At 36.0% G+C, this 16411-nt stretch overlaps 1 protein-coding gene across 1 annotated transcript in view; it reads right to left on the reverse strand.

Annotated features, from left to right (window-relative positions):
- The window catches only part of LOC103269411 (sperm-tail PG-rich repeat-containing protein 2), a gene marked incomplete at its 3' end in the record, with an annotated part of 44557 nt that extends 29342 nt beyond the window's left edge, over positions 1 to 15215 (reverse strand). The window contains exons 1-2 of the mRNA XM_021717065.1: positions 15107 to 15215; positions 6406 to 6518 (exon numbers count right to left, since the gene is read on the reverse strand). Coding sequence (XP_021572740.1) covers positions 6406 to 6518; positions 15107 to 15215 — 222 coding nt within the window. The remainder of the gene's footprint in view (positions 1 to 6405; positions 6519 to 15106) is intronic.
- Positions 15216 to 16411: the final 1196 nt, after the last annotated feature.

Genomic DNA, 16411 nt, shown 5'->3' on the forward strand with positions numbered 1-16411 from the left:
CAAGCCAGGTAAAGACCCCAACAAAGAAAAGAGAACTACAGGCCAATATCTTTGATGAACATAGATGCTAAAATTCTCAACAAGATCCTAGTGAACCGGATTCAACAACACATCTCAAAAATCATCCATCATGACCAAGTAGGCTGCATCCCTGGGATGCAAGGCTGGTTCAACATTCATAAAACCATAAATGTAATTAAATACATCAACAGATGTCAGAACAAAAAACATGAATATATCATTAGATGCAGAAAAAGCTTTTGATAAAATCCAGCACCCTTCTTGATAAAAACCCTCAAACATCTAGGCATACAGGGAACATACCTCAAAATAGTAAAAGCCATCTACGAGAAACCCACAGCCAGCATACTCCTAACAGACTAAAATTAGAACCATTTCCCCTGAAAACTGGAACAAGACAAGGATGCCCACTCCTACCCCTCCTGTTCAATATAGTATTGGAAGTCCTGGCCAGCGCAATCAGAGAAGAAAAGGCAATCAGGGGTATCCAAATAGGAAAAGAGGAAGTCAAGTTATCTCTCTTTGCAGATGACATGATTGTGTACCTTGAAAACCCAAGAGAATCTGTCAAAAACCTCCTTATACTGATAAAGGCCTTTGGCAAAGTCTCAGGATATAATATAAATGTGCAAAAGACAATCGCATTTCTTTACACTAATAATAAATAAACAGAAACCCAAATAAAAACCACAATTCCATTCACAATAGCCACAAAAAAAATGAATACCTTGGCATCTTCCTAACCAGAGATGTGAAAGACCTTTACAATGAAAACTACAAAACACTGCTCAAAGGAATCAAAGATGACACAAACAAGTGGAAAAATATCCCATGCTCATGGATTGGAAGAATCAACATTGTGAAAATGTCCATCCTACCTAAGGCAATCTACAGATTTAATGCAATACCCATCAAATGACCAGCAACATTCTTCTCAGACCTAGAAAAAACAACACAGGAATTCATATAGAAACACAAACGACCAAGAATAGCCAGAATAATCCTCAGCAAAAAAAACAAAGCAGGTGGTATCACATTACCAGACTTCAAACTTTACTATAAAGCTACAATAATCAAAACAGCTTGGTATTGGTACAGGAACAGGCATATAGACCATGGAATAGAATTGATATTCCAGAAGCAAAACCTCAATTTCTCAACCAACTCATCTTTGACAAAGCCTCCACCACCTACCACTGGGGAGAGGAGAACCTATTCAGTAAATGGTGCTGGGAAAACTGGCTGACCACATGCAGAAGATTCAGTAAATGGTGCTGGGAAAACTGGCTGACTACATGTATCTATCCTCATACACAAAAATTAACTCCAAATGGATCAGAGACCTAAATGTAAAACCTCAAACCATAAGAACCTTAGAAAATGAAGGACATACCCTCATGGAAATTGGAACTGGCATCCAATTCCTGAACAAAACCCAAAACCCACAGGCCATAAGAGAGAAGATAGACAAGTAGGACCTCATTAAACTGACAAGCTTTTGCAAAGCCAAAGAAACCATCAAGAGAGCAGGGAGACAGCCTACGGACTGAGAAAAAGTATTTGCCAACTCCAGGTTTGACAAAGGCTTAACATCTTGGATCTACAAGGAACTCAAATGTGCTGAAAAGAAAAAAACAAACCACCCCATTATAAAATGGGCAAAAGATATGAACAGACACTTCTCAAAGGAAGACCCCCAAGCAGCCAACAGACACATGAAGAAATGTTCAACCTCACTAATCATCAGGAAGATGAAAATCAAAATCACAGTGAGATACCACCTAACCCCAGTCAGAATGGCAATTATCAATAACTCAAAAAATAACAGTTGCTGGAGAGGGTGTGTCAAAAATAGAACTCTTCTACACTGTTGGTGGGAGTGTAAACTAGTGCAACCTCTGTGGAAAGCAGTGTGCTAATAAAAAATATTGATTATAAAAAAAAGTACACTGCATACAAAATGTGGTGTGTGTGTGTGTGTATGGTTGCATAGTATAATGGAATACTATGCAATCATAAAGAAGAACTAATCATGTTCTTGCAACCACATGGATGCAGCCAGAGATCATCTTTCTAGTGAACTATCACAGAAACAAAAAGGTGAATACCGCATGTTCTCAGTCATAAGAGGGCCCTAAACATTGGTAATGCAAGCATAAAGGTAGGAACAACACACACCTGGCACTGCTAAAGGAGGCAGGGATGGAAAGAGGGAGAGGGAGTAAGGGGCATACAACTATCCTCTGGGTACCATGACCGCTACTGGGGGAAAGAGGATCCACTAGAAGCCCAAACCTCACCTCAAGCAATTTACTTACATAGTAAATCCTTACATGTACCTTACATTCTAAAATAAAATAAGAAAAAATATATATACATATATATATGTATACACACACACACACACAGTATATATGTCAAATAAAATGATTGGTATTTAAATGATTTAGTTTAGCTATCTGGAATTTAACTTATTATGAATGTATTGATCCCTAAAGTTTCTATGTAAATAAATAAATGCTATAGATGCATGCACACATACATACCCATATACAATTAAGTTACAAACATAATACATAGAATTTTATCTTTTTATCACTTAAAAACAACTATTGAGCCATTGCAGTGTTACTTATAAGATTAATTACCAAATTAAAACAGGAAAGCATCAAATGCCCTCCCCCCATTCAGTACTTTCAGAAAGTATTTACATGATGCCAAAACTTTCCAAAAGTCTTTTTACCCCCTTCTCCAGTCTCTATTCCTATTACTTTTCCTTAGATCCTGTACTCCAAATATCCAAAGAACTTTGTTCTTCCCCAAGACACTTTAGTGTCTTTGTTCAAGTGGCTTTCTGCCTGGGATGTTTTTTCCCATTTTAAAAAAATTACTTAGTGAATCATCCTTCAAGATCAAGTTCAATTGTTTTCCTTATTCCCTCCAAAGACTCTCTACTTTGAGCTAATAGTGAACACTGTATTATGACTCTAAGATATCATTTCCTTAACTATATTGTGCTGAATTTCATTCATTTCTTCCTTGTTCAAATTATAGATCTCAGGAACCAGTGATTTGTCCTATGTATTACCTGCATCTAGTATTGTGCATGACACACAGTCATTCAACAAATGTTCAATAAATTCTTGCATGAGTAAATGAATATTTACTTTGTCCCTACACATGAAATATCTGATATTTAAATATACTTATACAACTTAACCCCATTGTCATGCACTGATATTATTCAACTGAGTACTCAATCCCAAAATATATCCTCCTAAACAAAGAACTGATTAAAATGTAATTAATATGAGCTATGTGAAGAAGTTATGAAAGGAGAAGAAGGAGCCTACTCTAAACAAACAATGACCAAAATCCACTAGATAATATTTACTTCAAAGGGGTAAGTCTTTGATGTACAAATGATTAATCATGTAGCATGAACATACCATTCAAAAAATATAACTTACTAGTCTGCTATATAAATTCCTCACTCAAGTTAAAATAATCTCATTGCATTCCATAAAATCCCACTTCTGCATCTTCACTCATATAACTCTATGCTTGGAATGTGTATTCAGTCCTATTCTTCAAGGCCCATCTCAAGACCAACCTCCTCCATATAGCCTCTATAAATTATACCTTCATATAATATAGTAGTTTTCCTTTAAATTCCTATAGTATTTAATTACATCATCATTCATTTAGACTTATTGCATTTTGTCTTGAATTTATAACTACCTTACGTCTCTCTCCCATCTAAATTTTAAGCAAAAGCTTAGGAATTTCGTTTTTTAACTTTATTGTATTACTAACAGTACTTAATACAGAGTTTCCTCTATGTATAGGCAAACCACTCAGCTGATTTTTTAAATCTCCCTTACTTTCTATTCACTATAGACATTAAAAGTGATCACAGATTTATCAAGAGCAAAAAGTAGGTTGAATACTAATACACTTAAAAACTAAAGTTTATTTAATTACAAAATAACTATAATATGAGTACCAACAAATCTACTTAAACTTTTCTGTTTTAACTAAAATAAATGTCATTAGAAGCATAATTTAAAATAGCAACATACTGATTGAAGATGCTTTTGGGCCTCTAGAACTTTCCTGTTCATGATATCTAACGTTCTAGGATAAGACTGATCATAGCTTGCTGGTCCTGGATTATCTGAAATAAACTTCTTAAAACGTATCTCCCGGTTTTGTAGACTATGGCCTCCTTTTATATTGCACTAAATCAGAGAGAAAAAAATTATGATATGGTAAAAATAAGCGCTTTATAATTAATTCCCATTTGATAAATATCAATTATTTTTAACAAAGTTCTAAAACTCAACCTGAGAAAGTTAAGAATCTTGACTGAAGACATATTTCTAGTAAAAGAGGATAATAAGGGAGAATGACAAATGTCAGTTTTAACTTCAAATTCACACTAAAATTTACTGTACTTAGAGCACTCTGAGAGAATGCAAGAAAACATTCTGTTTAAAACAGGAATCAGAAAAGGCATTCCCAAAGTTGTGGAGCAGGAATAAAAGCCCCTGGAAAAATTTTATCCCCAAAGTGAACGTATAATATATATATATATATATATATATATATAGAGAGAGAGAGAGAGAGAGAGAGAGAGAGAGAGAGAGAGAGAGAGAGAGAGAGAGAGAGAGAGATTTTTTATGTATATATAAAATATATATTTTTTAAGTTCACTTAAAAATATACATACACACACACACACACACATTCAAATTGCAGGGTTAATTATTTTCATGAATAACACTAAGGTTATTTTCAGGGAAGTTTATATAGATTATTGGCAACAGTTTAAATTTATGTTAAGATTAATTTTAAACATTGTTTATTACAGAACAAACCCCGGGAGGATCTTCCATGCCTCTTCATGACACACATCTGGATTCTTTAAAATCAGAACATTACCAACTGACTAATAATTTAGATAAAATTCCATCATAAGCCGGGCTCGGTGGCTCAGCCTGTAATCCCACCCCTTTGGGAGACTGAGGTGAGTGGATTGCCTGAGCCCGCGGGTTCGAGACCCGCCTGGGCAGCAAGACCTCATCTCTACAATAAATCAAAAAATCAGCCGGGCGTGGTAGCGCGTGCCTGTAATTCCAGCTACTCGGAAGGCTGAGGTGGAAGGATCGCTGGAGCCCAGCAGGTGAGGCTGCAGTGGCCAGGAGCGGCCACTGCACTCCAGTCTGGGTGACTGAGTGAGACTCCAACTTAAAAAAAAAAAAAATTCCATCATAAAGCTATCCAGAAACAGTTATAGTACAATAATTTCAAAGATGAGTCACAGTAATAGTGATTGGCATTTGATTGATCAGCCAAGATTTTTTTAAGTCATTGATTGACCTACAGACCTTTCCACATGTCAGTTGTTAGTAATCACTATTAACAGAATCTATCTCTAGTTTTCATCATATTCCGTTTTTAAGAAATACACAAAGGATGCCTTATTTTAAAAACTGAGTCAAATTTTATTGTTAAATGGCCAATTCACTACTTGATTACTGCCTTAAAAAGATGAGAATTGCTGTTTAAAGAACTTTGGTATATAAAAATAATACTTTAATGATTTATTTTGCAAAAATATTAATTTTACAAGTTGAACAAAAAGTGGATCATATAAAAAGATAAGAACTTTTCAAATTCTGATTATTTGAAAGCCATTATTGGAGGATCTACAATCATATAAATTATAACTGCAACTTGAATTTATATTGAACACTTCAACAAGGACTTATCTGGGCATCCAACAAGAGAGTTCAAGGTCTTCTGAAATCAACTAGGAGCCGGTATGTATAAAGGCAAAATTTATGTGAAAAAGGTAAAAGATGATATTCACGACTATGATGATATTGGAGTTATAGCCACTATTTCTAACTATGAATAAACCATTGAAGATACTTTGGTCACAGACTCTTAAGACTGTCGAAACAAGAGACAGATGAGACAATGGCAATAGCTGCAGCTTTAGCGCATGGCACAAAAATCAATTCATTTACCTTGTTACCATCCCTTTTCTATGTATTTGATCATTTGCGCAACTTTCATGGGCCATAATTCATTCAAGAATCCTATTCTCCCATTCTCAAGAACCATGTAGCATATAACAATGCTGTATATACATAGAATATACAGAATAATGTATATACATAGAATATACAAAATAATGAAAAACATCTATTTATGTAACCAATATCAAATACATTTATTTTCTATTATTCAAATTATAAAATATAGATTACAAAGCAAAAGAAGAAAAAACTGAGGGGGAAATGACATTTTGGTTTACTAGAGGAAGAAAACATGATCTTATTAACTAAAACAATTATAATAACTTCTTATATTTACCTGTGCTTCAGAAACATTATAGTGTCCTGGACCTGGAACAACTTTTTCAATGCTAGAAGCGCCAGTAAAAATACTATCTCTGGCAGTCAAAGAAAGAAATGGTGCATAACTACCTATAAGAATAAAATAAAATCACCAGAAGATAAGAAAGAGTCTAAGAATTTCACTGAAAAACCATTCAAAATAACCCTGTAGTATCCTCAATTGTTGAGACTACATCTTCAGAACTAATAGCTAGACACAGAAATTATTACATTTTGTTAAAATCTGTTCTTTGTTAATATATATTAAATATAAGAACCTACAAAACTGGACTTACTGAACAATGGAAAACAAATAAATAAAAGCTCTTTGTCTTCTAATCACATCTAGTTGAAATAAAAATGGCCATTTAGTTGATAAAACATCTATATCCTCAGAAGACCACTGTTTTATACTTTTAAATAGTATATATTATTTGTAGAAAATAGTATTCATAAACTGGTAAAGAAAGTCTAGATGGGAAGAATGTAAATGAGTTTATAGCAGGAAATTGATAATTTATCCTTCCCCTGGCACATAGGTGGTACTCTAAATATTTCTTGATTGCCTGACATAAACAAAGGTTTACAAATTCATTATATACATTTCACTGGAACAAGTAATCAAAGGATTATACAATCTTGGAAAGTCTACCAAAAAACTAATTTTTTAAAATTTCAAGAACTATACTGAAAAAATTTGTAGAGTTTGAGCAACATGGGTACTAAGGAAGAGATGGACAAGAACAAAGCAGTTAGATTCTACAGGTAATAAATGAATAAAAGTGAAGATTCAAAACTTGTACACTAAACATTGTATACTAAAGGAAAATGTGTGCTACTGTAAGAACTTATGGTAATAATTAGTACAGTAAAATCTTGTTAATCTGGACTAATAATAAAAGATACTCTATATAAAGCCAGAAATACATGGGGGGGGTTGAGGCTCACATGTATTAAAATACAACCGAAATCAAAAATTTATTTATGTTGATATTGAAGCATAAAAGAAGTGAGCAAAATATAGAAGTTACCCTTTAAAAAACTCTTGAAGCATTAAGAAAAGTATTAAGATAATTTAAAGAAGGAAAAGCATCTTAAATGACATAATAGAAGACAATTACTCAGAAACTCAGAACGTTAAATTTTCTTCAACATTGAAGTGATTAGGAAAAGCTTCATGGATGATGTTAAAACTCCAGGTAATTAATTAATTTAGTGACTGATGGTTTAGGTGGCTGTTCCAAAGCAGAAAGTAAAGGGAAGGAAAAGAGGGAAGGAGAGGAGAAGAGAGCGAGGGAAAGAGAGAGGGAGGGAGGCAGGTGACAGACACTGACTGACTTTTGGATAAGTAACAAAAACCACAAGAACACAAATTCTTAAAAGTTCAATTTTAAAAGACAACAGTTGTCTGGTAGAACTGAGAAAACCAGAACACCAATAAAACATTACCAATCAGGGTAAGTAGTCAAAGAACAGATACCAATTTATTTCAGTACACATATAAATACATGAACACACACAAACCAAGCTACAGATTATATAAAGTGAATCATACAAATTACCTGATAGTGCTCTTGCATGAGGCAGGAAAATAAGACCCATAAACAGGAGAAAAGTCAATGAAAAATAAATTCAGAAATCAGCAGATGGAATTAGCAGACAAGGACATTGAGGTATCTATTATAAATATCATCCATCTATTCAACAAAGTAGAGGAAAATCAACATGATGAGCAGAAAAAGAGAAGATATAAAAAAGATCCCAATCAAACTTCTGAAATTAAAAATACACTAACAAATTTTATGAGGGTTAGCATGAGATGCTTTTTCTCAATTCCTAATACTTTTTAGAAATACAGATGTTCCTTGATTAATGATGTGGCTACTTCCCAATAAATCCATCATACACTGAAAATGTTGTAAATTGAAGCTGCATTTAATACACTTAACCCATCATAGCTTAGCCTAGTCTACTTTAAACCTGCTCAAAACACTTACTTTAGCCTCAAGTTGGACAAAATTATCTAACAAATAATATTTTATGATAAAGTGTTTAATATTTCATGCAATTGATTTAATACTGTGCTAATTCATGCAATTGATTTAATACTGTACTAAAAGTGAAAACAGATTGGTTATGTGAGTACTACAAGTTGTTTCTACTAAATGCTTATCACTTATTTACCATCATAAAGTCAAAAAATCGTAAGCTGGACCATCATGGGTCAAGAACTATCTCTGACTGCTTAAAACAAAAGCAATCTTAATTTATTGTGGAATTATAGCAGACATAGAAGTAAAATGTACTACCACATTAGTAGTACAAAGAATGAGATGAGGAAAATGGAAGCATCCTTTTTGAGGTTCATAAACTGTGTGTGAAGTGGTGCAATATTATTTCAAAGTAGACTGTAATAAATTAGAAATACATATTGTAAACCCTCAGCAGTCACTTAAAAATAAAACAAAGAAGTGTAGCAAATATACAAATAGTGGATATTTTTTAAATCATTTTTAAAATTGTATTTATTTTTAAGTGCTTCAACAAAGGTAGAAAAAGAGAAACAAAGAATAGATGAGACAAATAGAAAGCAAATGGCAAGAGGGTAAACTTAAACACACAATGCTGACAGTGAAATTGAATGTAAAAGTTCTGACTTTGCAGCAACTTGGATGGATTTAGAGTCTATAATACTCAGTGATCTATCACAGAAACAAAGAACTAAGTACCACATGTTGTCACTCATAAGTGGACCCTGTATATTTACCATAATACTATAAGAAAGGGATTGGCAGTACTGGGATACTGTGGGATAAATCAATAAGGGCACCTGATCTCAAACCAGGCAAAGTGGGGACCAAAGAGAGGCCAGAACTTTACTTGTACGGTGTCCACTTGTATACCTAATCTGAAATTGTACCCCACATCTTTAAAATAAATATATATATATATGTAAAAGTTCTAAACATCCCAAATAAAAGGAAGAGATTGTCAGACTGGTTAAAAGAAGCAAGATTCAACTTTCTGATGTATACAACATTTGATCTTAGCCAAAACCCAAGAAGCAATCTGCTGTCTATGAGAAGCCCTCTTAAAACATCAAAACACAGAGATTAATAATAAAAGAATGGCCAGGCTTGGTGGCTCAGCCTGTAATCCCACGCCTTTGGGAGGGTGAGGTGAGTGGATTGCCTGAGCCCACGGGTTCGAGACCCGCCTGGGCAGTGAGACCTCATCTCTACAATAAATCAAAAAATTAGCTGGGTGTGGTAGCGCGCACCTGTAGTTCCAGCTACTTGGAAGACTGAAGCGGAAGGATCACTGGAGCCCAGCAGGTCGAGGCTGCAGTGGCCGGGAGCGGCCACTGCACTCCAGTCTGGGTGACAGAGTGAGACTCTAACTCAAAAAATAAATAAATAATAATAATAATAAAAGAATGGAAAAAGATATACCATGTATCCATTAATCAAAGAAAACTAGATTGACTATATTAAAGTCAGACAAAGCAGATTTTAGAACAAGAATAACAGGGATGAGAGAGACATTTCATAACAATAAGAAGATCATTTCATCAAGAAAATTTAACAAACCATGAGGAACAGGAAGGAAATACCATAAAAATCAGGATAGTGTTTACCTACAAAGGAGAGGGTAAAAGGTTATGCTTGAAAAGGAAATTTTGGCAAAGTTCCATCTCTTGAGTAAAACTGAGTATTCACTTTTTAAGGTCTACATTTATATTTTATGTGATTTTCTACATAAGTATTATATCTCACAATTAAAGGGTTTTTTAAAGTTTAGATCCATACTGACACTAAAGTAATGTGAGATAAGTAGATATGAAAACTAAGAAAGCTAAACTCTGGCTATTTCTGAGGTAATTGTCATCAGAACAAAGCAGAACCCCTAAATGAATATACCTAAACAAATGCAAAGTCAGTTGTAGAGTACTAAAATGAATATCAAAATGAATACACAAACATACAATACTCCAAGTATTCAACATATTAGTGATGGTGGAATATATATTCATTTATATAAATATATTCATATATATGAATGAATTGGGCAACAAAGAGAATCAAGACGGTCGGCATTCATAAAATAACTTCACTGAAATTTTCCAAAATTAATTATATAGAATCTTTTGTCAATAAGATGAAATTTTGGGCAAAGTAAAACCACCAAAAAATTAAAATGTTTATAATGATAAACTCCAAAAGAGAAAGGACTTATCTGTTTTATTCATATCTGTATGCTTAATGTTTATATTTAGGGTAACCAACAAAAAGAAATGAGTTCAATTGGCATGAAGCAATAAAAATCAGTCCATTCTGAGAAAGAAGGTGGACAGTAAGTGATTAAAAGACAAATTCAGTAGCCAGAGCCACAGAACAAAGAAAAAGGTATTCACATTTAAGCAATGACTAGGTCTTTGAAACATGTACCCATCTTTAGAAATATCAACATACACAGAAATCGCATAAATATTATTCACTTAACCTCAAATAAAGATAGATTGCATTCCCTGATGCAGTCTCCTTATAGTTTATTGGCTAATTAGATAAAACCATCATTGTAGCATAAGCATGTGCACATGTGTACAAGATCATGGACAGATAGTGTTTCTATGACAGATAAAACTAACCACTAACCCATCAAAGAAGGGAAGAATCTGGGAAAGAATATATTGAGGAGATGATTGTCACCCAGCTTGGATAATTAACAGAGAACCAATATAGATAACTCATGTAGAGCTAGTCTAGGGTGCCATTTATTATGCAAATAAGCTCAAAACGCAATGAAATGCTCCTTAGCATAATAATGCCAAAGCAGTCACATCATTAAAGGGAATATGTTTTTATCATATTATACTAGGCTGGTAGTCTCTGGAGAAAATTTACTTTGATGAGAGATGTTTGCCTCACAGACAGCTGTGACAGAATCAGGCACAGCTCTCACTAACCTGGTATATGAGTATCCATTAATTCTCCCACCTCATGAAAGCTGAAAGAACAGCTCAGTCCTGTCCCTTTCATGTTGCAGATCCCAGATAGGAGAGATTCTTCTTGATAAAATGGCCTAAAGCCAAGGAAAGGGAGTTTCAAATTAAGGTGAAAAAAAATTCCTTAGGCAAATATAGAGACAGTACACTGGAGATCTGACCAAGCAAGCTACAGTAAGAAGAGAGTAGTGGTTAGGAGAAAGAGGCTGAGAATGAAGAGTATGTGCATCTAAGGTCATCTCTTATGAAGTTCAAGGTAACAAGTAAGTTAAATATTAAGTCCCAACATCTGTTCTTCCACACGATACTCTGTAAAATGTACCTGACCCTTAACTGAAATAACTGTGTATACTTCTGTATAGTTCAACATGTTATTGGTCTTTATGACAGGAGAGGCAGAAGGTACCTAGGAAAGAGATGGCAGCTACTTTTAAATGATCTCGCCAGGGAATCCAGCAGAGAAATCACTGAAGAGATTCCTGTCCCTTCTATTGATAGTTCCTTCTACTGATTATCAGCATGTTATCCTTGAGTAATGCTACAATACGGATCTATAGGATGCAGTTGCTCACATTTCCCAAGCACAGAATTTTCTAGTTTCTCTCATAGGTCAACAAGACACAATCCTATAAAACAGTAAAACAGCCTTACCAAACTTACTGCCCTCTAAGTAGAGCTAACAAAAGTTATGAGTTTTAAATTCTGCTATACATAGCTCACTAAGGTTTAGCTTTATTTCCAGATTACTTTTTTTTAAAAATTAAAACACTTATGTGTTATGGTACTGAGCTAAAAACTGAAAATAATGGAGGCTACCAGATAAATTGACATTAATTATAATAAAGAATCAACGTGTTATAAAAGAGTCACTAAGGAGTCAAGAAGAAAAACTTGAGAAAGAGTAGAATCAGAGAACAACTTTACTTAGCTGAGTCTCAAATAAATAAATAGGAATTAGCCAGGTAAAGAAGGAAGACAGACATACTGAACAAAGGTATCAGCTGGTACAGAGGCATAGAGGTGAATAAGCGTGAACTTAGGAAAACTGTACAGCTGAAATTTCTGTAATGTTTAAATGTTAAGTTGGAGGTGTGAGCGCCTGGAAAGATCAGGACAAGTGGGAGACCAGGTCAGAGATCAGAACATGAAGAACTTTATGCACCATGTTAAGAAGTAGATTAAGATCATTTTAACTTTGATGTTACAAAGAATTTTTTTTCATAAATAACATTTCTGTATAAAGACCTCTCTAGCCACAAGATAGGAGATGGACTGAAGACTGAAATAAGGGAAACAAGTAATATTTTAGTAATTTAATTCAGAACAGAAATAATGAGGGCTTGAAGTAACTTAAGGTCAGTTAAATGAAGAGGACCAAATAGAGAGACACTAAGAAGATAGAATTATAAAATCTTAATGATCAACAAGAGTATCAGGAAGAAACTAAAGAGTCTAGAATAACTCCAAAGTTTTAAAGTTTATGATAGACTGACAGGGAATTTTTTTTTAAAGGACCAGTATTGATGGGAAAAATTATGAGTTCAAACACCTAGGACTTCAGATGCTAGTGACCAGCCAGGTGCAGATGTCCAAAAAAGTAATCGGCAATGCTGAAGGCTTCAAGATCAGGAGTAAGCTCCCCTTGGAGATGTAAATCACCTATATCTCTAGGAACTTTGTTGTAGGAGTCACCAGAACCAGAATATGGATAGTAGTTGAAGCTATGGAAATGAATAAGCAACAAGCAAAGGATGGAAAGCACAGTATATAAACATTTAAAAGGTGTTTAGAAAAATAAAAACCTTTGAAGAAGGCTATGAGGATGTTTGGAGAGGGGGAGAAAATGATTCCCTAATTCAGCATTTAACAAATGTTTGTTAGGTCCAAACCATGTATCAGACGCTCTTCCAGGACAATATAGTTGGGAATCAGAAAAAAATAATGTTACAGGTACCATGGGCAGAAGTGTTTCTAACAAGAAAGTGGTCAATTGTGTCAAAATAAAATATGGATTGAACATTATCATAAGTGTAAAAACTTTGAGTGGCTGTTGTTAGCCAGTAATCTGTGGGGGGTGTTAATGCTTCTAACAGTTCAACTGCTTTAAAATAAAGACATATCATGAGCTGCAAGAATATTGATATCAGATGCTGTAAACAGTAAAATTCAAAATGTGAAACACTGACAGATGACAAATTGGTACTCTACCCCAAGAAACCTAAACCAACCCTAATCTGATTGATTATCTGATCTGTCAATAGAATAATAGATACTGGTATCTGTTTAAAAATACATAGTATAGGTACAGTATAGGGAAAATGTAGGTTAAGAAAAACTATCATTTAGATGGTATTTAGATCCAGAAAATCATTAGAATAGAAAAAATAGAAAGCAACTTTGAAGTTAAAAGTTTTGCCTGAGTCACTAACTACAAAATGAGAAGAGCAAATAATTATTGAAATTATCCATCTCCACTCCATTTTTCAAGAATATAGCTAGCTATTCTTCATACAGTGTGGGGAAAGGGGGCTCTCACAAAATATGTTCAAGGAGAAGATGGGAAAAGTCAGAAGCTACAGTCTGAAAAAACAGGACTATCTTTAAATGACATTGCAAAATAGCAGTATAAAAGTTATATATGTGGCCAGGCTCAGTGACTCAGTCTGTAATCCTAGCATTTTGTGAGGCAGAGGCAAGTGGATTGCCTGAGCCCACCAGATCGAGACCAACCCGGGCAACTTGGTGAGACCTCATCTCTACAATAAATCAAAAATTAGCCAGGCGTGGTAGCACGCGCCTACAGTTCCAGCTACTTGGAAGGCTGGGGCAGAAGGACTGCTGGAGCCCAGCATGACAACGCTGGGGTGGCCATGAGCGTACGTACCACTGCACTCCAGCCTGGGCAACGGAGTGAGACTCCAACTCAAAAAAAAAAAAAGTTGTATATATTAGTATTCCACATTGAATTTCTAACTGGAAACTTTCTTAAAGTTATATCTTAGTTAAATAAATGTCTCTTTGGCTAATGGGAGGTATGTGTGTGAAGAAGACAAGATTACAAAGACATGAGACAGCAGGAGGTAAGATACAGGATTTGGAGACTCAAACGGTCAACATAGACAAGAAATGAAAATCCTAGATCTAAACTGTACAACCAGTGGCTCAGGCCTGTAATCTGTAATCACAGCACTTTGGGAGGCCGAAGCAGGAGGACTGCTTGAGCCCAGAAGTTCGAGAACAGCCTGGGCAACATAGTAAAACCTCAGTTCCACAAAAAATCAAAAAATATATACATTATATAAAATATATAAATTATAACAGAATTTATAATAATTAAAATTATTAAATAATTAAAATAAATTATTAAATGATTAAAATAATAAATAGATGGCTAAAATAATATAATTATTATATATTATTTATATATATAAAGGCAACCACTGTAGAATCAAAAGTCCTAGCCACCCGACACCAGCCTTGTGAAAGGTGACCCAGGGCATTACCAGCTCTCGCCTGCACCAGAAGGACCGTGTTTTCCCTGCCTGCTTCACGTTTTGCTCTACTTATAATATACAAAGGGACCATTTCACTTTGTGTAGTTCACAGGTGCACAGCAGCGGAACAGACTAGAGAAGAGATGCGTATCCCAGGCCTGCCGTTCCCTACGTCTTACCTGTCGCCTGCTGCTTCGGGAAAGGGACCTGGTAGGACCCAGGACCCACATGGGCCTCAGTGCTGCCACCTTCGGCCAACATGAGCAAGCGGGGAGCTCGATCATACATAGCGTCGGAGGGCGCTGGTGGGTGCGGGACTGAATAGGAATAAGGACCAGGTGGCTAGAGCGGTCGAGGAGCAAAAGCAGGCCGACACCCGTCAGAAGAGGCCGCGGCAGAACGCCTGTCATTAGAGGAACCACCGTCGGGGTTCTCTCCCCACCCGCTCATGGGTGTCAAATTTCCCTCAAATCGATTTCTAGCCCCATGGGAAAGTGGAAAGAAGAGCGGCCAGAGAGGAGACTCCGCACGCCAGTATCTATTTCCCAGCAAAGATCACAGACACTCCTCCAAGAAGTGGGATTAGGTAGTAGGCCACCGCCCCCACACGTCCGGTCCTGGCTCCGCCCCTTTCTCTCCGCCCCGGAAGCCTGGAAGGAGGCAGGCCCCAACCCTGGGTGAGAGAATCGGAGCAACAGTCGCGGGTCTCAGAGCATGCGCACCGGGCTGCCAGCCTTTTCCGCCTCGCGCCCCAAGCCCTCCAGAAGAAGGTGGGACCGAACCTCCTATCTCCTTTCACTGCGGAAACTGCATTAGATCCCTAACCCTTCACTGTGCAGATGAGCCCTAGAAAACGCGTTAGAAAGAATGAAGACTAACCTGACCTGGATCCATTTCCCTATAAACCGGTGGAAAAGACTCAGCAAAAACTAGGAAAGAAAAAAGCAATAAGCATGAGGCAGAGTTTAGGTTCCCCATTCCTACTACAGCTACATTTATATCCACAGAGCAAAAGCAACTCTGATGTTAAGCGGTAGAGACTCCAAACCGTGCTAAGAGAAAACCAGGGGGCGGTGAGGTGTTAAGAAACGGGGAACGGCGGAAGGAGACGAAAAGCTCAGCAGCTGAAGCCATGCAAGTGCAAGTGACTGTTGCCAGATGCCAGACAACGCGATACTGATTTATCTCTCTGTAAAGCAAAGAAAAGGCATTGAGCAAGCCAAGTCCACCCACTAAATATGTCTCCTGGCCTTGGGCAAAAGGAACCTGGCTTCTCCTTAGGTCTTAAGGAATCTATGTCAGAATTCACCTCCACTTCTCTCAGGCTGTTTTTTCCTGCAAGATCCTATCCAGATTTTAAACATCCTTAAAGGCTTAGACAAATTCTACCTTGACCATGTCTTGCCCCCATATGGCTTAGTAGTGCCATACTGACCATACAAGGCTATGTACTTCTCAATGATGTATCTGTAATGCCTCTTTTT

The sequence above is a fragment of the Carlito syrichta genome, unplaced genomic scaffold, assembly GCF_000164805.1.
Source record: "Carlito syrichta isolate Samal-C Ts95f unplaced genomic scaffold, Tarsius_syrichta-2.0.1 Scaffold309239, whole genome shotgun sequence".
NCBI classification, from domain to species: domain Eukaryota; kingdom Metazoa; phylum Chordata; class Mammalia; order Primates; family Tarsiidae; genus Carlito; species Carlito syrichta.